General features: G+C 42.3%; 4 protein-coding genes across 5 annotated transcripts in view; 1 reads left to right on the top strand and 3 right to left on the bottom strand.

Annotated features, from left to right (window-relative positions):
• On the top strand, positions 1-7,291 carry LOC310872106 (purpurin-like). The gene is made up of 6 exons (XM_083783817.1): positions 1-53; positions 2,654-2,771; positions 4,865-5,001; positions 5,327-5,439; positions 6,040-6,252; positions 7,152-7,291. The coding sequence occupies exons 1-6, from the start codon at positions 34-36 to the stop codon at positions 7,160-7,162; spliced, it is 612 nt and encodes a 203-aa protein (XP_083639943.1). The 5' UTR covers positions 1-33; the 3' UTR covers positions 7,163-7,291.
• A 537-nt stretch (positions 7,292-7,828) lies between these two features.
• Positions 7,829-13,762, bottom strand: LOC310871844 (uncharacterized protein; the record flags this gene model as incomplete). The annotated part of the gene is made up of 6 exons (XM_083783483.1): positions 13,056-13,762; positions 12,584-12,739; positions 10,184-12,286; positions 9,721-9,780; positions 8,974-9,073; positions 7,829-7,929 (listed from the first exon to the last, which is right to left on the bottom strand). Exons 1-6 carry the CDS (start codon positions 13,707-13,709, stop codon positions 7,829-7,831), a joined length of 3,174 nt encoding a protein of 1,057 aa, XP_083639609.1. The 5' UTR covers positions 13,710-13,762.
• A 1,006-nt stretch (positions 13,763-14,768) lies between these two features.
• LOC310872193 (uncharacterized protein) lies at positions 14,769-19,819 on the bottom strand. The gene is made up of 4 exons (XM_083783935.1): positions 19,785-19,819; positions 18,870-19,417; positions 17,450-17,605; positions 14,769-17,135 (listed from the first exon to the last, which is right to left on the bottom strand). The coding sequence occupies exons 2-4, from the start codon at positions 19,380-19,382 to the stop codon at positions 15,657-15,659; spliced, it is 2,148 nt and encodes a 715-aa protein (XP_083640061.1). The 5' UTR covers positions 19,383-19,417; positions 19,785-19,819; the 3' UTR covers positions 14,769-15,656.
• A 2,537-nt stretch (positions 19,820-22,356) lies between these two features.
• The window catches only part of idua (alpha-L-iduronidase), a 28,135-nt gene continuing 24,086 nt past the window's right edge, over positions 22,357-26,405 (bottom strand). For both annotated transcript variants that reach the window (XM_083783932.1, XM_083783931.1), the window contains 2 exons: positions 26,146-26,301; positions 22,357-25,452 (listed from right to left, as the gene is read on the bottom strand). In XM_083783932.1, the coding sequence (XP_083640058.1) occupies positions 23,242-25,452; positions 26,146-26,301 (2,367 nt within the window). In that variant the 3' untranslated portion in view covers positions 22,357-23,241. The remainder of the gene's footprint in view (positions 25,453-26,145; positions 26,302-26,405) is intronic.

Raw genomic sequence — 26,405 nt, 5'->3', positions numbered from 1 at the left:
TTTGGAATTTAGACTTTTTTCTTTGCCACTTTGATGCTACACTCTCCTTTCAGGTAAGCTGTTGTTGCTGCTTCAAGGGACTTTTTGTTTAAATGTGATGCAATACTTAAAGCAGTCTAGTTAAAGGAAGATACTACTGCTACTGTGAAGTAAAAGTGCAGTTCACCAGCAAATTAATTTCCTTTTGGGAGACAGTTGTTTAGCGGGGTACATAAAAATTGACCGACACATAGTAAATAGTATAGTTAATTGAAAGATAAGAAATCTATGGAAATGCACTAAATATAACAGGGTTCCAACACATTCTTACCAATGAATTTCCAAAACCTTTCCAGGCCTACAGGTACAGTATATATCAATCAATCAGCACAATGACTGTGCAATGCCCAAAGACAGGTGTGCATAGTGTAACAAAAATAAAGCATAGAATATCAAATACTAGAATTCCATTCTAAATCCTTCGCTAGCCTACACCACCTATCCTAGACTTAGGCCCTCATGTATCAACCGTGCATACGCCAAAATATGGGCGCACGCCGAAATTACCGACATTTTCGGCATTTAACATTTCCCGCAAAGCTTGTAATTGAACGTGACAACGTTCAAAACCCACGTCTGCTCGGCAGCTGTCGTACGCTTTGTCCTCACCTGTTTTTCTGTCCTAGAACAGCGGAGCAGCATTGTCTGACCAGCTGAGAGGCTGCCAAAGGCATCATATGTATTCACTCCTAAAATGTTAATATAAAACTGTATGTATATGGGCTACATGTAAAAAAAAAAAAAAGAAAAGGAAAAGAAAAAAGGAATAGACCTACAAGATGTGTCTTTGTGTCATATGAAATTTGTAGGAACTTTCCAACTTTACAATTAAAATCGCGCTTGATTTAAGCCATTTAAACAGTGTTTTGCATGAGCGCATACATGCGAGGATTTGGGTTGTCTGTGCTGGAATATTTCCATGACGTTGGAAAGTAGCCATAGTGCAATGCAGCTGCGGAGAGTCCCAACGTGGTATAGCCTACTGTAGCCTAATCTACAGCAGGCCGATGTCTTTCTGGAGTTACGGTATATGTGCAATATAATAAACCTGATGCGTCACTCGAATGCCAAATGTACCGTGCCAGGCTGCCAGCGCAAGTGGGAACTGCATCGGAGATATAGGTATATTACCCAGCCAGCCCACCACCAGCCACACATGAGGCTATATACGGTTTTGGCTGCACATTCATATAATGACAGTTGACAGCCCGGCCACTGCAGTGACTAACGACTGCGAGGCAATCTAAATAGACTGTCGAACGTGCATGGTCACTTGGTCAGTTGGTCACGGACGGACCACTGTGATAGAGAGACAGTTGCTTGCAAATAGCGATATGTGCGTGCGTGCGTGTGGGGGGTGAGGCGGGCAGCAAGGGAAGCGAAGCGAGAGGAGAAACAGACAGCTTTATTTAATGTGTCATGTAGGTGCGTGCGTGCATGACAGCAAGGCAAGCGAGGTGAGAGGGAAACAGACAGGGTAGGCCTACAACTTTATTTAATTCATGCAGGTGTTCGTTCTTTATTTGTTTAACAACACACCAGTTAGTTGGGCTTGCAAGTTGCGTGTGCGTGCTGTGCGTGTGTATGAGAGAGGGGGGTGAGGCGGGCAGCAAGGCACGGGAGAAACCTATTTTTTCATGTAACCATGGTTTCAGGAAACGTATTGCCGTTGTTCATGTCGCAAAAACGAGGGCGAGGCTAGATTTAATAGGGTGTGCCAGATAGATTTCAGCCGTGACATTTATTAACGTCAGAACGAAATTAAGGAAGGATCAGCTGTTTGCGATCACTTTATAAATGCCGTAGCGACGTGGGTGTACTACGAAACCTGCACTCGAATCTGTGGCAGATTTTACACTCGATTGATAAATGAGGGCCATAGGATCACACTGTGTGAACGGTGTGAGCTTGTAGATCTGTTATTTTTGTGACGACCGGTACACATTAGGCTTAAATCACACAGCCAGTTCGGCGGGGGAAAAAAACTACTTATGTTTCATATTTCGTGTAATGTTATACATGTTTTGGAAAATGATTTGTATTAACTAAAACAATAGGCAAAAACAATACATATCCAAATTTGTTTTCCTGGACATTTGATAAATTCCAAACCTAGTCCAGAACTGGATTTTATTTTCTTTCAAAATATTTCCAGGAATTTCACGATATTGTTGCAACTTAAAAATAATATTAACCCATTTTAGGCAGGAACCCGTTTTTGAAGCATTATGTTATACTTTATAGCTATTGAAAAATATCAGATCTACAAGCTCATAGCGTGGCACCGAGTGCCGTGCTATGAACTTGTAGGTCTGCTATTTTTGAAAAACCGTGAAAATGTGCCTCAAATCTTTGAATATATATTATTACAGAGTGAACATTTTAACTCAAAACTTTGCTTCTGGGGAGGTCCCTGGAACTACATATTTTCAGATGGGGGTCGGAGGCATATTACATGTAATTTTTGGGGTCCTCGACATGAAATATTGAGCACCACTGATCAGAAAACCGTCAGGATTTTGAAGACATTTTTTTTTATTTCGACGTCAGGCCTAAATGGGGCAATAATCATACTGGGTCGCTTAAAGTGTGCCTATTTTTGTGTCCCGTCCAGAATGGACTTCCAGATGTTTGCTGTGGTTTTGACATTCCTGGCCTGCGTGGAGCGAGGCCTCACCGCCAGCTGTGTGGTCGACAGCTTCACGGTCAAAGAGGACTTTGAGCCCGCCAGGGTGAGTCCAGGGAGTTTAGTTAAGGCTCACTGGCTGCGGTTACATGAGGGCTTTTTCATTCAGAATGAAAACTTCAGAATTAATTAATTCAGATGTAAGTTTTTTGCTGCGTGTTTACATGGGAAATGGTCATTCCGAATGAGTGTTTACATGGACAATACTTTTAAATCCCATTATTTCATTCCACATCAGGTTTGGGGCTGGGAAGGCTTCTGATTGGATGGGGGGCGGGGAGCATATGTTTACGTCCAGTGGTGGAAAGTAAATAAGTACATTTACTTTAGTACTCTACTAAAGTAAAAATTTGAGGTATTTCTACTTTACTTGAGTATTTCCAATTTCCAATACTTTTACTTCTACTCCACTACATTTCAGGTAAAACAAAATAATAATAATAATAATAAAAAAACTTTTATGCCATATTACTTTATATTTGATGTATCCTGTAGCCTATGTGAGGTTGCTCTCAGAGATGTGAAATTAAACATGTCTAGTTTCTAATTAATCGCAAAACAAGAGCATAATATGGCCATACCAAGGGCCTTTCTCGGCCCCACCTCTCTCCCTATGTTTTAGGATCCAAGATGGCCACAGCACCAGGACAGGGTGGGGCAGAGGTGAGCGGGCGGGGTCGACATATGACCTTACTGAGCTGCATTCAAGACACTTGCCTTGTGTCTGACACCTGACTTGTGTCTGAACACAGCTTTGATGCATGTGTTCTGCCCCCCCCCCCCCCCCCCCCCCCCTGCCCCCCATCAAACAAAATGTTTGGTCAAACCATATGGGCTTCCATTGGAAAGACAAACGCAAGACAGGTGTCTTGAATTTGTGAACGCAGCCCAGTAAGGCCACCCCCTCCTGGTGCTGTGGCCATCTTGGATCCTAAAACACAGGGAGAGAGGTGGGGCCGAGAAAGGCCCTATGGAAACAAGCATGCGCAGAAAGACCAGAATTAACTTAAATCCGAATGAGTGTTTACATGAGTCCACAATTGTGTCCACAATTGTGTTCAATAGGATTTAAAAATGGAATAATCCGGTCAGTTACATCAGATATAAGTTTAAATCAGATTGGCCATTTTCATTCCGATTTAAGTTTTTGTAGGTGTTTACATGACAACTTTTAATGGGATTTAACTTTTATTCTGAATGAAAAGGGGATTTAACTGTCCATGTAAACGTAGCCATTCATAGTCTGGATTTTCGGTGGTGAGGACGTGAGGTGACCACCGCTCCGGTGGTGAGGTGACCACCGGAGCTGAAATAACGTTGAGCGGTGGTAAGTAAAAACAGAGAGAAGGGCTGGAGCGGTGGCGGTGGTTTGCTCTTCACCGCAGCTCGTGACGTCATGTTCGGTGGGCACCTCACCACCGAAGATCCAGACTATGTATGAGCCTTTAGTGTTGCTACAATGACGTTACAAGAACACTATTTTATTTTCATTCATTTTCCCTCATCCATTTTGTATGCAAATAAATAGTAGTATAACAATACCCTTGATATTTTTATCTGGTGGAAATATATTGTACAGATGGACTTGAAAGTTACATTACTGAAATCTTGTAGAAACTAGTAAAAGTGTCCAAAATTAAAATCGATTACTAATAATTCAATATTATTAACGATTAATCGATGGTCAACGGAGAGTCGGGGACGGCTGTTTCTTTTTTTAAACAATAAAAAAACACATCAATTGTGCTAAGAACAATCTGTTATCCATTCACAGAATGTTGCCTCAATCAGGCTAATGATAACATATACCATTACCATCAATACCAATAATGCAGGCACATAGATAGGCCTGTAGCGTATACTCCATTTCCTTTTGAGAATCAATGTTGATCTATTAACGATAAATCGATTAATCTGACATCCCTAGTAGAAACTGTGATAATGCAGTGTAATGCTGTAATGCTGATGAATTGAACAATGTGGACCCTGTTGTAAACAAGTGTAATGCTTAATTGGGTCGTCCACTCACAGTTGACAGTCTTTGTATTGAGTTTGTGCTTAAAATGTACTGTAAATTCTACAAACTGTTAATAAATATTTCAATCAATCAATCAATGCATGTTCTTTTGTGGTTTGCAGTATGCAGGGAAATGGTACGCTGTGCAGAAGAAGGACCCAGAGGGACTGTTCATGCAGGACAACATCATGGCCGAGTACACCATCGGTGACGACGGAGCCATGGTGGCCTCCTCCCGTGGCAGGGTCACTCTATTTGGGTGAGCACTCAAGGCTCATTCATAGTCTGGATTTTCGGTGGTGAGGTGACCACCGGAGCTGAAATAACGTTGAGCGGTGGTATGGTGAGTAAAAACAGAGAGAAGGGCTGGAGCGGTGGCGGTGGTTTGCTCTTCACCGTGGCTTGTGACGTTATGTTGTAGTTCGGTGGTCACCTCACCACCGAAAATCCATACTATGACTCAGTCCTCACTAGTCCTCTCATTAAAAAAGTCAGTGCTTCGAGTATTTTTTTTCTTGTTGAGAAATCTTAAAAAAATATTTCTGAGAAATATTTGTGAAAATGTCCCTCCTTTGCTCGTCCAGATTCTGGGTGGTGTGCGCAGACATGGCTGCCCAGTACTCTGTGCCTGACCCCGCCACCCCCGGAAAGATGTTCATGAACTACCAGGGACTGGCCAGCTACCTGTCCAGTGGCGGTACGTACTGTACCTACGACTCGTAGTTTTCACTGAACACTGAGCGACTAGGCACACACAGACAGGCACGTGTATGTAGGGCTGTCACCATTACACATTTAAGTTGACGATTAATTGTCGCACAAATAATTGCGATTGACGATTTGTGTTTTTGCATTGAACATCGGAACGTTACAATTTCTATTTCCGTTTTCCTTTTAGGCTTCGTAATCACAAACTGCACGGGGCAGATATGACAACTAACTTAAATATACAAAGAAATAACTGACATATTTAATAATTTTTAATATTGTTATTTGTTTTTATATTGTTTTTTTTCAAAAGAATTACAAAATAGCAGAAATAGTTGATTGAGCTTACAAACGTTACTTTTCGTGATGCGTTGTAAGCTTGTAGATCTGATATTTTTGCCATTTCTGAAAAACGTATGGACATTTTTCAACATGGAAACGATCGACGACTATGCAAAAATAATTGAGATTATTTAAAATAATTACGATTAGGCGATTATGTAATTATTGTGACAGGCCTAGGCACATGCGCACACACCTCCCCCCACTCACACACTGAAACGTCTTCCTTCCCTGCCCCCTCATCCAGGTGACAACTACTGGGTCATCGACACAGACTACGATAACTACGCCGTTACCTACGCCTGCCGCACCCTGAAGGACGACGGAAGCTGCGACGACGGCTATTCCCTGATCTTCTCCCGCAGCCCCCGCGGCCTGCCCCCCGCCATCCAGAGATCCATCCGCGAGAAACAGGAAGAGATCTGCATGGCCGGACAGTTCCAGCCTGTGCTGCAGTCCGGTATGCACATACAATACATGATATGGCTTTTGCCGACACTGCAGCTCAGCTTGAATGCCATCAATGCATTGAAAGAGACAAAAATCACATTTAATCAGAGCATTGAATGCTCTCAGTAGCCAGTAGGTCAGTAGTCTACTGACCTACCAAGATCTCTGCATTCTGTACGTTGATCACGGCTACTGTTTTGACAGCGACGACGCGCGTTGTCAACTGACTTATGTGACCTGTTAGACCGACATATCAGACTGAAATGAGGCTAGGGGCCTTACGTGGCCAGTTAAGACTGATATGAGGTCAGGGGACTTATGTGGCCGGTTAAGACTGATATGAGGTCAGGGGACTTATGTGGCCGGTTAAGACTGATATGAGGTCAGGGGACTTATGTGGCCGGTTAAGACTGATATGAGGTCAGGGGACTTATGTGGCCGGTTAAGCAGTCTAGCAGTGATTCTCAACCAGTTTAATGTCAAGGACCGCCAGTTTGACATGCATTAGGCTACGGACCCCCATTTAATGAAATTTCTGTCTCTGGGACCCCCAATTTATGTCAAATCTATGTTAATTTAACTCTGAGAGTGTACAAATGGAACCAAACGGACACATAAGGGTCCATTTGTACACTCTCAGAGTTACAGACCCATAAGGGTCCATTTGGTTCCAAACTATAATTTAGGTGGGGACCCCCTGGAACTCCCTCAAGGACCCCTGGGGGTCCACGGATCCCACTTTGGGAACCACTGCCCTAACGCTAGCGTGATGGTCTAATCAATGAATGAGTCACGGGCACATGACACTATGAGTCACCCAAATACTTCCAAAAATACCTTCAAAGGTTGTATTTCATCACAACATCTAAACTAATCCCCCTTTCCCTCTTCTTTGTTTCCTCTCAACAGGAGCTTGCTAAACATGTCAACTTGGTGAAGGTTGTTGTTGTCCAGCAGCTGCCCAGGACATCAACCATCAAAGATACACCTATTTACTGCTCCCAAAATGTGAAGATAACAAACATCTGGGAATGAAATTCAAAGCCTCACCTCACCCCCATCAATTATAAAAATACAAAACAAGAAATATCTAATTAATGCCAAATACAATTGAATGCCAATATACAATTAACAGAATCACCTTTTGTCCACTATTGTCACAATGTTGGGTAACATCAGCATTGATCAGTTGGTTATTGTGTTGGTTGTTAGTGGTGACAATACATTTTATAAAGAAATGTACAGTTGTCATTGTCCTTTGTCATTTAATAGCTGCTGTGCCGGCATCACTTTTAAGCTAAATGCAATCATTTTGACTACAGGTGTTAAATGTTTCTGACTTTTGCTCATCCACTGTGCAATGGTAAAAGTACACATTTATAACTTATACATTTATAACGCGAAATAAATGTTTAAGAACAGTCAATTAAATCCAGGCAATTTTTAATACGGATTACAAAAGATGTATTTTTTACACCATACAAAACAAGACGTGTCCCTGGCATACTGAGACACTTGGCCTAATTAATATACATACAGTAGCATGTTTTTCTTTTTTTGGTGCCACCACAATAATTGCTAGTGAACTAAAGCTCCTCTAAATACCTCTCAGTGAGGGAGTAAGGTCTCGGCCTGCCCCAGTAGTCCACAGCTCGAACCCTATAAACACCACCAACGTCCTTGTTGACTAGAAAATAAAACACATTATAAAGATCGTTTCAGATTGTTCCATTATTCATACTAGACATGTATGTGCCCGTCGGCCACCGGCCTACTTGACAACGATGCACTCAGGTAGCACAAAAAAAAGGTACCTCCTCACCACCTCAGCATTGGGCTTGGCGGCTTCGTGTCTATACAAAAACAAAATCAAAATCTGTGTTCATCGGAGGGGAGCCGGGCGGGTGCATTTGTCAATGCACGGCATCCGTCAATGGGTAATGTTGAGCAGTGGGAGTAGGACAGAGGCGCCATGTCCCTTAAAAGGGGTCTTCACACTGGCGGGTGAGCCAGTAGTGACAAGCAGCGGGGAAAAGTGGCATAACGACTAAATTGTTATCGGAGGGTGCGCTCCCCTGATCTTTGCGTTTCTAAATGTACCCAGAATGCAGTAACATAATGGTAGGTCAGATACCAGGGCGTGTTCACAAAACGGTAGGCCTGCTGCATCAGACCTCTTTTCTGGGGACCTCTGGCCTGGCATTGTGAGACAATGATTCAGTTACCATTTGTGTGGCCATGGTGAGGAGGCCCGGTACAAGTCAGTTACCATTTGTGGCCATAGTGAGGAGGCCCGGTACAGGTCAGTTACCATTTGTGGCCATGGTGAGGAGGCCCGGTACAGGTCAGTTACCATTTGTGGCCATGGTGAGGAGGCCCGGTACAGGTCAGTTACCATTTGTGGCCATGGTGAGGAGGCCCGGTACAGGTCAGTTACCATTTGTGGCCATGGTGAGGAGGCCCGGTACAAGTCAGTTACCATTTGTGGCCATGGTGAGGAGGCCCGGTACAAGTCAGTTACCATTTGTGGCCATGGTGAGGAGGCCCGGTACAAGTCAGTTACCATTTGTGGCCATGGTGAGGAGGCCCGGTACAAGTCAGTTACAATTTGTGGCCATGGTGAGGAGGCCCGGTACAAGTCAGTTACCATTTGTGGCCATGGTGAGGAGGCCCGGTACAAGTCAGTTACCATTTGTGGCCATGGTGAGGAGGCCCGGTACAAGTCAGTTACCATTTGTGGCCATGGTGAGGAGGCCCGGTACATGTCTTGGTGAACACTTATACTGTACACTCAATGCTGCTTCCCTGCTCACCTCACCAGCAGCAGCAACCTGTATGCAAGATGGCAAGTACAATAAAGCATACACTTTAAGTCCAAACAACAGAAAACATCGATGACAAGACAGGCTGACTGACTCAATGTAATTTGAGTTGCATGGCGATAAGATGGGAATCAAGTTGTAGTACATCGTTGTAGCCAGCAGGTGGCTCCAGTGTCAGCAGAGGGACTTCTCTGACTTTCTTTTTGTCCTTCCTCTGTCATTTTCTTTTCTTCCAGGGTCATTAAAACGTCCCAGTAGCTACCCTTGATCAGTCCCATTAGGGAAAAACCAGGGCCACACAATCCTTTCCTCCTGAACTACTCTGCCGGGACCGGGAGGTACCATTCTGGCGCGTGGAAGGACTAGGCTCTGTGGGTTGACTCCTGTCCGGGCCCCTCCTACGTCTCACCAGGTCCACTCCTGCTCTCACCAGGTCCAGCCCCTGTGCGTTGCACCAGACTCCCAGAACCAGGCACTTCAGGAATGGTGGATTCTCTTGTATTTGTACATGACATATGATATAACCACGAGTGTCAACAACAGAGTGTGGAGGGGTGTTGTCCAGGGGTTTTCTTTTTTTTGACTGCTAGGTGTGTTTTGTTTGTTTGTTTTTTCTTGTCTTTTTCTTTTGTGTAAGTCATGTGGATTTTGTATGCGGATTGCTGTCCAGTTTGGTCTTCACTCAGTGACAGGTCTGAGTTCACCACACCAGCAACCTGTATAAGAGATGGCAAGTAATAAAATAACAGTGAGTCCAAACAGAAAACATCGATAACAACTAACAAGACAGGCTGACTGACTCAGTGTCATTTGAGTTGCATGGCAATAAGATGGGAATCAAGTTACAGTCTGATCACTTCCTCTGCGTCAACATGGTTGGTAAGATACGCAATGACATCTTGGGGTGAGCACGGGTTGCCTCCAGATAGCATATGGAGATACACTGTATGGCCAGCTAAAAGTTCTAATGACTAGAACGAAAATGTACATGCTGCCTTATAATGTCCATCAGAAACGCAAGGATAGAGTGAATGCATGTGAAGTGAAAACATTAGATATAAATGACAAAGAATAAGTGGTAAATACTAGTTAGAAAAACAATACAAATATCATGCTCACCTCTTTCGTCAGGTTTGCTTTTATTTCCTCTATTTCATTCTTTATTTCCTCCATGTGTGCTGCACGCAGCTGTGCACGCGAACATACTGAAATAGGATTATTATTGACGGCAGATTGCTGTCCAGTTTGGCCCTCAACCAGTGACAGGTCTGAGCTCAGATTTAGGATCATTAAAATGTGCTGTTCCTTTGCTGCTAGCCGCTTCTTTAGATACTCATAGTTGTGTTTAGTGTCAATGTTTGCTAGAGCTATCCACTGCCTAACCCTCTTCAGCTCACTAGGTAGCCAAGAGAAAGGACGCCCTTTTACTGAACGAAGAACACGTCTATAGACCGGTGCAATGTGGTCAATGTACTCTGAGCTGAACTGCTGTCCTTGTATGCTTTGTAATGCATACAATTCCGGTTTGGTGAGCGTATTGATGGCAGATTGCTGTCCCTCAATCAGTGACAGGTCTGAGTTTAAGCAGGAATGTCCAGGTGCATCGTTGTAGCCAGCAGGTGGATGTGGATGAGGGTAAACCTGTCGAAGTAAGGCTCCAGTCTCAGCAGAGGGACGTACCGGAATAATTGAATTACACAAACCAGGGGGACAGGAGGACGAAGGTGGGTTGTCATTAGACACATCGTTCCAAGCTGCTGAGGACGGACCGTTACTAGTGTCTCTATGGTAGTCAGTGTACTCTGAGTGCTGGACAGGATTGATTATGTGAAGGTAACAAAGGTCTGACTGCCGTCGTCCAGTTTGGCCTTCACTCAATGACAGGTCTGAGTTCTGCTCTGTCATATCTAGCTCCTTCTTCCCAATAGACGATTCTTGTCCATGTATTGGTTGTTTTGTTTGTATTTTCATATCAGTGAGTTTTGTCTGACATTGAGGGTTGATGTGGAGGTTACGAGGTAATGGGCGCAGTCCACTTTGGCCCTCGATCAGTGACAGATCTGAGTTGAAGTGAGAATGTCCAGGTACAGTGTTGCAACCAGCAGGCAGATATGGATGAGGGTAAACATGGCCATCCAAGGCTCCAGTGTCAGCAGAGGGACATAAAGGAGTCATTGAATAATTACAAAAAGCAGGGGGAAAGGAGGACGAAGGTGGTGGGATGTCATTGGACCCATAGTTCAAGGAAGCACAGTTGCTAGTGTCACTGTGGTAGGCACTGTACTCTGAGTGCCGGACTGAAGTGTATGATGGAATTGCAGAAGCAGCATTGGAATTGTACATTGCATCAGGATAGGTAACAAGATATTCTGGGTTCTCTAGATACTGATGGCGACCAGTAGAGCCATCTCTGGAAACAATGATATTCTTATCTCCATCTCGTTCTCTCCCTCTCTCTCTGCTTCTCTGTCTAAAGTGTAGACCGTATTCAGAACATTGTGTTTGTTTCCTGCTATCCCTGGAGGTTTTGCTGGGGGAATGCTGATGATGGGAGGGACTAGAACTAGGCCTGTCAGACACTGAGGTTGATGAAGAGTAACGACTGTGATCACTTCGTACATGCTGAGGACTTCTTTTGCTCAGAGCTGTACCGTCCGACCTCAGTTCGGTTTCATTCTTCATACCATAGAGCCTCTTCTGTGTACGTTCTGCCAGTTTGCACATGTCATCTGCATCCATACTAAAACCAATCATCTTCAGAATGTTCTGGAGATCTCCCTGATGCTGCTCCAGTTTGGGTTTCTTCTCTTCCACCACTGGGGGAGACCTGGATCTACGACTAGAACCAAAATGGTGGTCGCCTCTATCATCACTCTGGGCAGATTTCTCCTCGCGCTGGAAGTTTATTTTACACCCCTCATTGGAAATGTGTTGATTGAGTAGTTCAGTCTTCCTCTCTTCACTGCGAGACTGACAGTCTCGTTGGCTGTCACTCTCGCACACACCTGACTTTTCCTTCACAACTGGGGTCTGACTACTATGCAGAAGACCCTGAGCAGTAGGAGGATGCTCATTGTGATCAATGAGTATTCTATTCAGCATCTCAATGTCCACCCCTTTATTAAGTACACTGAGGAAACGCTGGAATCCATTGACAGTCAAGTTATTTTCCTCAACTGTTGTAGTAGGGCTCTGGCTTGGAGGTTGTGGTTTAACAGGGATCTGCCAAAGGGCACATGTAAGAAAACATCATTATCTGTTAAAGAGTGCAGCATGCATCAGGGAATTAAAACTTTGAGTGAGCTTCTCAGTACTTCTCAGTACTTCACAAGCTTAGTAATTTCAACTATAGTTGAATACCATGGCTGAGTTAATTAATGTTATGTTGGACAGGCGCTCCTAATAAAGTGGCTGGTGGTGAGTGTATTCATTATGAATATATACGTGGAGGTAAGGAATTGTACAATAGTTAAGTGCTAGTTTGATAAGGCTGAACAAGTGTTCAACAAAGCTACAAACCTCCCCATGTGAATCCAATAAACCAGAATTACGGTGCCTTTTCATCAAAGCTTTCATTCTGAGTTTTAGGGGATGGTCATCTTTGTTCAAGGTCGACGAACTTGTCTTCTCCACAGGATTAGGTGGTGGAAGGTGGTCAGTTGGAGTGTAGAAGGTCTGAGCAGTTGGAAGGAATATAGTTTGTTACACCATCAGATGCACATATACGGACATCTACACCACTAGATAACGTACGCTGTGTAGGTCAAATATTAATTTAAAAAAAATAGACAGATTATTTTGGCTATGGAGCCTTCATCAGGGTCAGAGCCGTAAAAACTGCATGATTAAATGTCACCAACTATGTGATAATATTTGCCTCTGAGATGTAGTGGAGTAGAAGTATAAGTATTTAGGAATAAAAAATGCTGAAGTAAAGTAAAGTTTAATACCTCAAAATTGTACTGAAGTATACTTGAGTAAATGTACTTACAGTAGTACAGTAGTCTCTCCACGCTTTCCTTCGCTGCACAATACCACCCACCCTCTCTTTCAGTGTTCTATTGCTGTAGGCTGAACTTGAAGGCTGTTTGCTGCAGGAGAAACCTACATCCTTTTCTCCTGTATTCATGAAGGGCCGAGTATTTCTCACAGAACTGTCCACTTTGCTAGAGAGATCCTCTTCCCGGTCTTCTTTAAACATCATCTGACATGGTGTCTTTGCTTTTAGGATGCTTTTTAAGGGTGGCCCTGTTGTTGTCATCTGACATGGTGTCTTTGCTTTTAGGATGCTTTTTAAGGGTGGCCCTGTTGTTGTTTTCATAGCAATTGTAGTAGTTTTCTTGCAGAGTATTTGCTTCTCAATCTCTTTAAGTTCTCTCCTCTTCCTTGCCAACTCTTTATCTATCTCACTCAGTTCCTCTGGTTCGCTATCTGGGTCTGAAGATGTGACCATTTCTGGGTTAAGATTATTGGAATTCAGCCTGTCGGATGAAGGTGTATGATGCTCCAAATCGTCATTAGTGCCCATCATGGTATGTGGTCGTTTGTTGTCTTTTACTGAATAATAACCACAACGCGGGACATTCATTCTCTGTATTTTCCCTGGAATCTCATCTTGGTCTTGGATCAATGAAAGCTTTTCCATTGTCTCTGGTGAGTGTAAATTGCCAGTCTGTAGGATCCATCCAGTTCAGGGATTATTAATTACTGCATAACAAAACAAGGGGAAAACATGGTTTAAAATCAGCAAACGTCCAAGATAACACGTACACAAAAAGAAAACTACAACAATGTTAAAATAAGCTAAATCTGTTAATTGATCCTTTTTTAACTTTGAGAGAAATAACCCCAACTTGGTACCACAACACCTTCGATACACTACCTTAATGTCAACGAAGTCAACACCCACAACACCAGAGGGAGTTCAACAAACTATGTGCAACCCAGTCCCAGATTCGGCACCAACAAGGGACTAAATTAATTTCGCTCCTATGCCACCAAAATGTGGAACGCCCTACCAACAGTCATTAAGACATGCGAATCCCTTGACTCCTTCAAAACCGTTCTCAAAGGGCACCTACTAAGTTAATTGTGCTTGAAAAGTACTGTCATTCTGCAAACTGTTAATAAATACTTCAATCAAAACATATCCCCATTTATTGTACACTTTCCTATAGTTAAATAATAAACACACAACTCAACTGAGTGAGTCCTCTTCCGTGTCTGTCTCCAACGAAACATCAATCTGTCGTTGCTATAGTGTCAAACGGTGACATTTAGCGGTTACATATACGCTGAAAGCCTGGGTATCGAGGCTACATATACGCTTCCACGGTGCTTGTAAAAACGATTACTTTTAATGACCACGTCGTTGACCATACACATACAAATATTAACAAGAGGAAGAGAATGCTAAAAGCTTAGCTAGCCAAACATGCAAACATGGCTATGGTGTTCAAACTGCAAATACCGCCACCATGTGGACGGGAGTTAAATTTGTTGGTAAAAATAAAACCCTTTTCTCTCACTCACTCACTCACACTCACACACACACACACACATGAAATTAATCACATTATTGTATTGACATTCGTATGTGTTCATTACTTTAATCATTCAACTGTATTACATTTGAAAAGCAATAACCACAGGCTAACCTGACACTGAGTCTGAATTTTCATTTCGTTTCACTTCATATTTTTAAAATGGTAGCGATTCAGGTCTGGAGCCAGGCTAATAGGCTAGTACAACTAGCAAAAAAAACATGACAATTCACGAGGTACAAAAAAAAATCTAACAAAGACATACACTTAAATCAACAAAAATCAACAAAACAGCCCTTAATGAAGTAATACAACTTAAAATATACCATCTGCCCTATTGGCCTGAATATAAGACTGGGGTCATATTATAATCTAGACTGTTTGACATTCAATGTTCTTTTTCCACAAATGAGTCTTGAAAAATGGAGGTAGTCTTATAATCAGTGCTTATATTCGGGACAATACGGTATATCATACTGGATCTGCCCACCACGGGAGACACACCAAAAATAGTGACTAGGGGACACGGAGGCCCCGGAAAGCCAAAAGTATTTCAAGAAACGACAAATTAACAAACACACAGACAGGACCTATTTTTACAACACCCTACCATTTATTGCTGCAGAAAAGTAAATCGCCAAAAGAGAAAACTTCTGCTAAAATCTTCTAAACATACAAGGGGAAGGAAAACCTGTTATTCGTCACATCAACTTTTACATAATGTTTTTGTCCAGTGTCTACACTGTTAAGATTTTGAAATGTGAAATAGGAGAGCTGCACTGTGTTAAGATATGGGTCTGGAGGCAAATTAGTATTCAGGTATATCAGAAAGAATGAAACTTGAACACAATAATCTTTCTCAATTGCAGATTTAAAGTGTATTGCTAAGCTTTTTATCAGACACTGGTTCAGACTCGCATTATAAACCTTTGAAAAACAATGAAACACAATATTATTGTGTTATATATACAGTATATAGGCCTACACTTGTACAGAACTAGTTACTTTTGGAAAAAAGTAATATTACTGAAGGTAACTAGTTACTGAAGTTACTTGGTGTTCGGATATATGATCATTAAAATGTACTGTTTCTTTTCTTCTAGCTGCTTCTGTAGCCACTCAGGGTCACATTTTGCTTTAGTTATACTATTTCTAACATACCATAGACAATTCTGTAGTGACTTGAGATCACGCCCTATTCCTACTGGAAGAAGAGCACGTCTATAGCACTCTGGAATGTTGTCAGTGTACTCTACTTCCAACTGCTTTCCTTGTATGCTGCTCGCCTTGCTCGGCATTTCTTTTAGTCCTTCCTTTTGTCCTGGCATTTTATTTTCTTCCGTTTGGAATGTTGCTTTGGTGACCATATTGACGGTGGATTGCTGTCCAGTTTGGCCTTCACTCAGTGACAAGTCTGAGTTCTGCTCTAGTCTCTTCAAAATGTACTGTTCCTTTGCTGCTAGCTGCTTCCGTAGCCAATCAGAGTTGCGTGGGTACCATTTTACTTCGAGCTCAGTTTCCTTTCTAACATACTTCAGCTGCTCCTTTAGCCAAGAGAAAGGACGCCTTTTTCCTACTGGAAGTCCAGCGGTATAGGACTGTGGAATGTAGTCTCTGCACTCTGAGTCTCCTTCCAACTGATGTCCTTGTTTGCTTCTCTGACTTTCTATTGGTCCTAACTTTTGTTCACATGCAGCATCAGGATACGTAACAAGATATTCTGGGTTCTCTAGATACTGATGGCGACCAGTAGAGCCATCTCTGGAAGCAATTATATTGTTGTCTCCATCTCCTTCTCTCCTTTGCTCTCTACTTCCGCTCTCTCTGCTTCTCTGTCTAAAATGTAGACCGTATTCAGAGATTTGTGTTTGTTCTCCGCTATCCCTGGAGGTTTTGCTGGGGGAATGCTGATGACGGGAGGGACTAGAACTCGGCCTGTCCGACCTCAGTTTGGTTTCATTCTCTATCCCATAGAGCCTCTTCTGTGTACGTTCTTCTAGTTTGCACATGTCATCTGCATCCATACTAAAACCAATCGTCTTCAGAATGTTCTGGAGGTCTTCCTGATGCTGCTCCAGTTTGGGTTTCTTCTCTTCGACCACTGGGGGAGACCTGGATCTACAACTAGAGCCAAAATGGCAGTCGCCTCCGTCGTCACTCTGGGCGGATTTCTCCTCACGCTGGATGTTTCTTTTACATGCCTCGTTGGAAGTATGTTGATTGAGCAGTTCAGTCGTCCTCTCTGCACTGCCAGACCGACGGTCCCTCTGCCCAGCTCCACATTGTAATCGTTGGCTGTCACTCTCGCGCACACATGACCTTTCCTTCACAACTGGGGTCTGACTATACAGAAGACCCTGACCAGTAGGAGGATGCTCATCATCATCAATGACTATTCTATTCAGCATCTCAATATCCACCCCTTTATTAAGTACACTGAGGAAACGCTGGAATCCTTTGACAGTCGAGTTCGTTTCCTCAACTGTGGTAGTAGGGCTCTGGCTGGGAGGTTGTGGTTTAACAGGGATCTGCCAAAGGGCACATGTAAGAAAACATAATTATCTGTTAAAGAGTGCAGCAGCATGCATCAGGGAAATTAAAACTTTGAGTGAGCTTCTCAGTACTTCAAAAGCTTACTAATGTATTTTACATTTTCAAGAAATTGCTAGACATTATAGTTGCATGCCATGGCTGAGTATGTTAATTTATGTTGGACAGGTGCTCCTAATAAAGTGGCTGGTGGTGAGTGTATTTAATTCCGAATATATGCGTGGAAGTCAGTAGTACAATAGTTAAGTGCTAGTTTGATAAGGCTGAACAAGTGTTCAACAAAGCTACAAACCTCCCCATGTGAATCCAATAAACCAGCATTACGGTGCCTGTTCATCAAAGCTTTCACTCTGAGTTTTAGAGGATGGTCATCTTTGTTCAAGGTTGACAAACTTGTCTTCTCCACAGGATTAGGTGATGGAAGGTGGTCAGTTGGAATGGAGAAGGCCTGAGCAGTTGGAAGGAAAATAGTTTGTTACACCATCAGATGCACAAATACGGACATCTACACCACTAGATAACGTATGCTGTGTCGGTCAAATATTAATAAAAAAGAAAAATAGCCACAGATTCCTCACAGAGGACGGGGGGGCAGACGTTAGTCCGACTCACCAACAATCCGACATATGCGGCCGGTTAAGACTCACCCGTGGCTTCCAACATGCATGGCCGGTTAAGACACATGCATGGCTGGTCAAGACACATGCATGGCCGGTTAAGACACATGCATGGCTGGTCAAGACACATGCATGGCTGGTCAAGACACATGCATGGCTGGTCAAGACACATGCATGGCCGGTTAAGACACATGCATGGCTGGTCAAGACACATGCGTCATGATGCGCGGCCGGTTAAGACTCACCCGTCACCCGTGGCTCTGACATGCATGGCTGGTCAAGACACATGCATGGCTGGTTAAGACACATGCATGGCTGGTTAAGACTCACCCGTGGCTCCCCACATGCACGGCCGGTTAAGACACATGCGTGGCTGGTTAAGACACATGCGTGGCCGGTTAAGACACGTGTGGCCGGTTAAGACACATGCGTGGCCGGTTAAGACACATGCGTGGTCGGTTAAGACACATGCGTGGCTGGTTAAGACACATGCGTGGTCGGTTAAGACACATGCGTGGCCGGTTAAGAATCACCCGTGGCTCCCATGTGCGGTTAGGGTTAGTTAGGTTAGGGTGTCGTCCGTTCGTTAGGTGTGCGTCCGTTTTGCCATATTTGTCAGGCATGAACAAACATAGTTGTATTTACAGATTGAATGTAACAAACGAACAGCGTTCTTTGAGAAGGCAAATGTCAGGATGTAAATATCTATTAGTAAGAATTCTGTTAGAGATAAAGTATGTCAGATAAATCAACCGTCTCCACACAGCCTTTGTATACGAAAACCATCAGCAGAAGAGGAAAGTAAAAGTAACACATTGTGAGCTATAGTAGATCGGCTATTTTAAAAAGGAAAAGAATATATATATATATATATATATATATATATATATATATGGCTGAAGTTGTTACTGTATTTTTTGTAATAATCAAAATCTACAAAGTAACTATAGTAACTGCAGTTTTTAAATACATATAGTGGCATAAAAGTACAATATTTACCTCTGAAGTATTAGGAATCGGAAATACTGAGGTAAAGTTCAATTTAATACCTCAAGATTGTACTTCAAGTACTGTAGTACTAGTAAATGTACTTACAGTAGTTATTTTCCACGCTTTCCTTCTTCGCTGCACAATACCATCCACCCTCTCTTTCAGTGGTCCATTGCTGTAGGCTGAAGGCTGTTTGCTGCAGGAGAAACCTACATCCTTTTCTCCTGTATTAATAAAGTGCAGAGTATTTCTCACAGAACTGTCCACTTTGCTAGAGAGATCCTCTTCCCTCATCCCTGTCGGCCTAGTTGTTTTCATAGCAATAGTAGTTTTCTTGCAGAGTATTTGCTTCTGAATCTGTTTAAGTTCTCTCATCTTCCTTGCCAACTCTGTATCGATCTCACTCAGTTCCTCTGGTTCGCTATCTGGGTCTGAAGATGTGACCATTTCTGGGTTAAGATTATTGGAATTCAGCCTGTATGACAAATCGTCATTAGTGCCCATCATGGTATGTGGTCGTTTGTTGTCTTTTACTGAATAATAACCACAACGTGGGACATTCATTCTCTGTATTTTCCCTGGAATCAGTCCTAGTCTCTGAGTCTGGTGCCAATCCATGGTTTAGTCTGTTCCAGACAGCTCAGGGATTATTACTGCAGAACAAAACAAGGGGAAAACGTGAGGTTTAATCAGCAATTTCGTCCAACATAACAAACAACACAAAAAGAACGACGCTGTTAAAATAAGCTAAATCTGTTAATTGATCATTTTCTTAACTTTGGGAGAAATAAACCCAATTTGAGCCCTAGCTATTTGTACACTTTCCTAGAGTTCTGATGAATTGAAAATGGTGGACCCATTACACAAGTGTAATGCTTTACCAGTCTGTCGTCCACAATCGTATTGAGTTGTGCTTTCTTTCGTTTGAAATGTACCCATTCTATCTGCAAATTCTGCATACAGTATGTTAATAAAATAATAATACCGGTAATTCAATCAATCAAATAATAAACAACTCACAGCTCCTCTTCGTATGTCTCCACCGAAACATCAACGTCACCGTTTGACACGGTGACATTTAGCGGTTGCAGGCAAATATATACGCTTCCACGGTGCTTGTAAAATGAACTATGAATTATTACCACATTGAACATGAACATAAAGATTGACAAGAGGAAGGGAATGGTAAAAGCTTAGCCATTAGCGCCATAGATATATTTACTGTCTCTATGGTGTTCATATAGGACCGTATACGGAGTACAGACAAGACTGCAAATACGACGCCACCATGTGGACGGAGTCAAATTTGTTTTGAAAAAAACAACACACTCAACACACACACACACACACACACACACACACACACACACACACACACACACATCCTACCAAACAAACCATATTCTTACTTTAATTGAACTGTATTACATTTGAAAAGCATTAAGGCTAGTAGCCTGACACTAGAGTCTGAATTTTCATTTTGTTTCACTTCAGATTTTTTTAAATGGTAGCGATCAGGTCTGGAGCCAGGCTAACATAAGACATAATAAAGTGACATGTCTCATTTCCAATGTGGTCCTCATCTCATAGTCATACAAACTATTAAAAGAAACATGACAATTCACACGAGGTAGGCCTACAAAATTAATTCTAACAAAGACATCATTCACTTAAAGGACCACTTCACCACTTTTCAACCTATCTTCATATAATAGGTCCTCACTAATAATCTTGAAAAAATGGCTAAAAACAATCTACTCGGTCTGTGTCTCATAGGAGGACTGTGGGCAGTTCAGAAATCGATGGGGAATACAAGCTAATAAAAACTGCAGGCTTTCTAGTCCTGAAAAGTTGTAATGCTAAATTGGAAGCCATCGTTCTCACGATAATGAAAATCTAAACATTTTTGTAAAAAATTGTGTTTAAAAATAATCTGCCTAATGATGATGTCACTGGAAGACGGTTTCTAAACTGCCCACAGCCTTCCTATGAGACACAGACTGAGTAGAAAAACATCGTGCCATTTTTATCATGATTATTAGTGAGGACCTATTATATGAAGATAGGTTGAAAAGTGGTGAAGTGGTCCTTTAAGTTACTCAATAAAAGTCAACCAAACAGCCCTTAACGAAGTCATACAATTCAGGGGTATTCAACTGGCGGCCGCGTAGCGCCCTTGTGGCCCTTGGAACAATAAAAAAGGGGGGGAAATGGTCTGACAAGTAGGTCTACATCTATTCTAGGTAGCATCTCTGCTGTCGGGACGAAACCACCTAACTCCAAAATTATCATGTGTCAGGAAATGAAAAATAGGCCTAGCCTATACATTTTTCAGGAAATTAAGAAAACCTTATATTTTGAAAACAAAGCAATACTGCCTCATCAAAGTTGGTGGTGTGACTTTATATAATGTCAATTACTAGCATGAGAGGGGGAGAGGTGGTGGAGTTAGTTGCTAGCAGACAGTTTGAAGGTCCAATGGAGTTAAGGTTTTGTCTAAAGTGTTTTTTACTACTTTCCATTGGTTCAATATTCCAAAACCTCAAAAATGAAGTTGGTTTCCTTCCGACAGCAACGATAGACATATCACCCTGTGCTCATACTGTGCACAAAATACAAATGTATTACATAAATTGGTGGTTGAACACAAAATGCATTTTGAGGACCCACAAATGTCCACACTGTGCGGCCCTCCACACACAATCATTACAGTTGTGGCCCCCGGCCTAATCTATTCTACATGATCATACTGGATCTGCCTAGTCACCAAAAATAGTGACTAGGGGACACACAGAGGTACCGGAAAGCCAAAAACAACTCCAGAGTATTTCAAAAAACTACAAATGAACAAACACACACAGACAGGGGCCACATCAACTTTCACATGTTTCTGTCCAGTGTCTACACCAGAGGTGCCCAAAATTCAAAATGACCAGCTCAACAAAGTCTACCCACCTAAGACAAATGCACTTGAAATGGTAAATAGAGGGGGAGAAATGGAATAGGCAGGGTTTTTTACTTTAGTATTTAATTCGTAATGCTACCTACGTTTGTTAATCTCTTTTTGACATCAATCAATCAAGTCAAGTCAAGTTGCAGATGCCAAAAATAGTTTATTTAAATTAAATATTCTTTAGGGGCATGTCAGAGGCATGTCATGTGATCTTATCTACCTTTGTACAATGTTAAGATTTTGAAATATGAAATAGGAGAGCTACACTGCCTGGAGACAAATTAGTATTATGATGTAATTAATAAAGAATAAAACTAGCACACAATATTTCTCAATTGCAAATTTAATGTGTATTGCTATTTTATCAGACACCGGTTCAGAAATCTTTGAAACACAATATACATACATATACGTATATACAGTATAATATACAGTATATATTATATACAGTATATACACATACAGAACTACCTTTGGAAAATAGTTAATTGTATAATATTACTCAAAATGTGAAAATATACGTACTTACTTTACTAGTCATGGAAAAAAGAAATAACTAGTTACTTAAGTTAACTTAACCCATTTAGACCCCGAGGACAATTCTACAAATGTCTTCTAAATATGAGTTTTCTAGGGTTCTATGCGAGTTGTTCTCATGTCAAGGACCCCTGGAATTATCTATATTTGGCCACGGACCCCCATCTCAAAATATGGTGTTCCAGAGACCCCCCCCAGAAGCAAATACTTGAGTAAAAAAACGTTCGCTCTGAAAGAATATATATTCTAAGAATTACACCACATTGTCACGATTTTTCAAAAATAGCAGATCTACAAGCTCGTAGTGCTGTTCTAGCTGATCTGCTATTTTTAAATAGATAAAGTATAACATAATGCTTAAAACACCAAAAAGGGTTGTTCGGATATATGATCATTAAAATGTCCTTGCCCTCTTCCGCTGCGTTGTCTTATCTGAGTTTGTGGGAGGGTTTGTAGGGTTTGATCAGACTTGCAAGATATGGGGGAGCCATACCGTTGGTTGCTTTGAATGCCAGCATCAGAGTTTTGTATTCTGTGCGGGCAGCGACCGGGAGCCAATGGAGGGAGCGGAGAAGGGGGAGACATGTGAGAATTTTGGCTGGTTGAAGACCAAGCGAGCTTTGGCATTTTGGCTCAGTTGGAGTCTTAAGTGCGCATGCCGGCAGGCCAGTAAGGAGGGAGACAGGGAGTTCCAATAGTCTTGAAAAGACTGGTTTGAAAAAACTGTTGTAGTGTTGTCTGGATTAGTAGCACCAAAGAGCCGACTTTAGGACAGTACCCTCCCCCCGAACCTCAAATGACGTCACATTGTAGGCTCTACAGAGCCGAACCGACTTTTATTCGGCTCTAAAATAGGAGTATGAATCGTCCCCAAGTCTACTTCCAACTGCTGTCCTTGTATGCTTCTCTGACTTTCTTTTTGTCCTTCCTTTTGTTCCGCTTTGGTGACAGTATTGACGGCGGATTTCTGTCCAGTTTGGCCTTCACTTAGTGACAGGTCTGCGTTCTTAGGACATTTAAAATGTACTGTTCCTTTGCTGCTAGCTGCTTCCGTAGCCACTCAGAGTTTCGCATACGGTTACACCTTGCTTGGGTTGCAGTTTGATTTCTAACATACTTCAGCTGCTCCTTTAGCCAAGAGAAAGGACTCACTTTTCCTACTGGAATAGGGCCACCATAAGTCCACCATAAGTCAGTCCACCAGTGCACAGTTTTTTGGTTATTTACTGCCAGCTTAGGCCAGCCACTCACCCTCACTGGTGTGCACCCTTTCCCGTTTTGTCTACCAGTGCACTCCGAGTCTCCTTCCAACTGCTGTCCTTCTATGCTTCTCTGACTTTCTTTTTGTCCTTCCTTTTGTTCCACTTTGGTGACAGTATTGACGGCGGATTTCTGTCCAGTTTGGCCGTCTGCGTTCGGATTCAGGATCATTAAAATGTACTGTTCCTTTGCTCCTACCTCCTTCCGCAGCCACTCAGGAAGCCATGCAGAATTGTGTTTACTGAGGTCACAGCTTTTTAGAGCTATTCTAACATGACTCAGCTCATTTTTTAGCAAAGGAAGACCAAGCTCTATTCCTACTGGAAGAAGACAACGGATAATGTCTACTTTCAACAGCAGTTTTTCAACGCTTATCAGACTTTCTTTTTGTCCTTCATTTTGTTCTGCCATTTTCTTTTCTTCCATTTGGAATTCTGCTTTGGTAACCGTATTGACGGCAGATTTCTGTCCAGTTTGTCCTTCACTCAGTATGTGAGAGCTCTGCTCTAGTCTATACTGTAGCTGCTTCAGTAGCCACTGAGAGTTGCGTTGAGGGTTACACTTTGCTTCGGTCTCAGTTTGCCTTCTAACATACTTCAGATGCTCATTTAGCCAAGAGAAAGGACTCTGACTTTCTATTTGTCCTTCCTTTTGTTCTGCTTTGGTGACAGTATTGACGGTAGATTGCTGTCCAGTTTGGCCTTCACTCAGTGACAGGTTTGAGTTACTTGGTGTTCGCTCCACTCCTGCTTGCTTTTCTCCTGTGAATTGATCAGAGGGAAACCGGTAAACTGTTTTGTTTACCGGATGAGGGTAAACATGGCCATCCAAGGCTCCAGTGTCAGCAGAGGAACATAAAGGAGTCATTGAATCATTACAAAAAGCAGGGGGATAGGAGGACGAAGAAGGTGGGATGTCACTGGACCCATAGTTCAAAGAAGCACAGTTGCTAGTATCACTGTGGTAGGCACTGTACTCTGAGTGCCGGACTGAAGTGTATGATGGAATTGCAGAAGAAGCATCGGGATTCATTGGTATTGCACATGCAACATCAGGATAGGTAACAAGATATTCTGTGTTCTCTAAATACTGATGGCGACCAGTAGAGCCATCTCTGGAAGCAATGATATTCTTGTCTCCATCTCGTTCTCTCCCTCTGCTTCTCTGTCTAAAGTGTAGGTATTCAGAACATAGTGTTTGTTCCCTGCTATCCCTGGAGGTTTTGCTGGGGGAATGCTGATGACGGGAGGGACTAGAACTAGGCCTGTCAGACACTGAGGTTGATGAAGAGGAACGACGGTGATCACTTCGTACATGCTGAGGACTTATTTTGCTCAGAGCTGTCGCGTCCGACCTCAGTTCGGTTTCATTCTTCATACCATAGAGCCTCTTCTGTGTACGTTCTGCTAGTTTGCACATGTCATCTGCATCCATACTAAAACCAATTGTCTTCAGAATGTTATGGAGATCTCCCTGATGCTGCTCCAGTTTGGGTTTCTTCACCTCCACCACTGGGGGAGATCTGGATCTACGACTAGAGCCAAAATGGCGGTTGCCTCCATCGTCACTTTGGGCGGATTTCTCCTCACGCTGGATGTTTCCTTTATATGCCTCGTTGGAAATATGTTGATTGAGCAGTTCAGTGGTCCACTCTGCACTGCCAGACCGACTGTGCCTCTGCCCAGCTCCACATTGTAATCGTTGGCTGTCACTCTCGCACACACATGACTTTTCCTTCACAACTGGGGTCTGACTATGCAGAAGACCCTGACCAGTAGGAGGATGCTCATCGTCAGCAATGACTATTCTATTCAGCATCTCAATGTCCACCCCTTTATTAAGTACACTGAGGAAACGCTGGAATCCTTTGACAGTCGAGTTCTTTTCCTCAACTGTGGTAGTAGGGCTCTGGCTGGGAGGTTGTGGTTTAAGAGGGATCTGCCAAAGGACACATGTAAGATAACATCATTATCTGTTAAAAGGATCCCTAGCTAATAAAATAAATATGCCTCAAAACATTATACTTGCCCTCTACAACTAAAATAAAAAAATGAAAACACCTTAAATATTGTATTCTTTTCATAAATAGAGAATCTTTCACTCAATAGGAGCTGCTCCTGTCGCAAGTTGATGTCATATGTCCATGTGGTCTAGCCCTATGGAATGTATGGAGTGCATATTCTAATAAAAAACAACTTTATGCTTCCTAAAGATAATCAAAGCAATATTTTAAATACTTTTTTATTAGCACGTGCATTCAATATATTCCATAGGGCTGGACCACACAGACATATGACATAATCAACTTGCGACAGGAGCAGTTCCTATTGAGTGAAATATTCTCTATTTATGAAATAAATAAAATATTTAAAGTGTTTTAAATTTTTACTTTTAGTTACAGAGGGCAAGTATAATGTTTTAAGGCATATTTGTCATATTAGCCAGGTTTCCTTTTAAAAAGTGCAACATGCATCAGGGAATTAAAACTTTGAGTGAGCTTCTCAGTACTTTGGTGAGTGTACGTATAATATATTCATTGCGAATATATGCGTGGAGGTCAAGAATTGTAGGAGGTCAAGAATTGTACAATATAAGTGATAGTTTGTGTAAGTGTTCAACAAAGCTACAAACCTCCCCATGTGAATGCAATAAACCAGAATTACGGTGCCTTTTCATCAAAGCTTTCACTCTGAGTTTTAGAGGATGGTCATCTTTGTTCAAGGTCGACAAACTTGTCTTCTCCACAGGATTAGGTGGTGGAAGGTGGTCAGTTGGAGTGGAGAAGGCCTGAGCAGTTGGAAGGAAAACAGTTCGTTAGTTACACCACCAGATGTACACATCTACACCAGTAGATAACGTATGTGTAGGTCAAATATTAATTTAAAAAAATA

Source organism: Protomyctophum parallelum, assembly GCF_964188405.1.
Source record: "Protomyctophum parallelum genome assembly, chromosome: 15".
Taxonomy (NCBI): domain Eukaryota; kingdom Metazoa; phylum Chordata; class Actinopteri; order Myctophiformes; family Myctophidae; genus Protomyctophum; species Protomyctophum parallelum.
The sequence above is the reverse complement of the archived record's forward strand: the minus strand, read 5'-3'. Positions and strand labels throughout refer to the sequence as shown.

What these genes read in the sequence shown, in the direction of transcription:
- LOC310872106 (XM_083783817.1), top strand. Translation starts at nt 34, where the DNA reads ATGCTACACTCTCCTTTCAG. An exon ending in AGGACTTTGAGCCCGCCAGG is followed by an intron (nt 2,772 to 4,864) that starts GTGAGTCCAGGG and finishes TGTGGTTTGCAG; the next exon opens with TATGCAGGGAAATGGTACGC. An exon ending in GGCAGGGTCACTCTATTTGG is followed by an intron (nt 5,002 to 5,326) that starts GTGAGCACTCAA and finishes TTGCTCGTCCAG; the next exon opens with ATTCTGGGTGGTGTGCGCAG.
- LOC310872193 (XM_083783935.1), bottom strand. Translation starts at nt 19,382, where the DNA reads ATGGATTGGCACCAGACTCAGAGACTAGGACTGATTCCAGGGAAAATA. An exon ending in AAGCGTGGAAAATAACTACT is followed by an intron (nt 17,606 to 18,869) that starts GTAAGTACATTT and finishes CCAACTGCTCAG; the next exon opens with GCCTTCTCCATTCCAACTGA. An exon ending in TATTGGATTCACATGGGGAG is followed by an intron (nt 17,136 to 17,449) that starts GTTTGTAGCTTT and finishes GCCCTTTGGCAG; the next exon opens with ATCCCTGTTAAACCACAACC.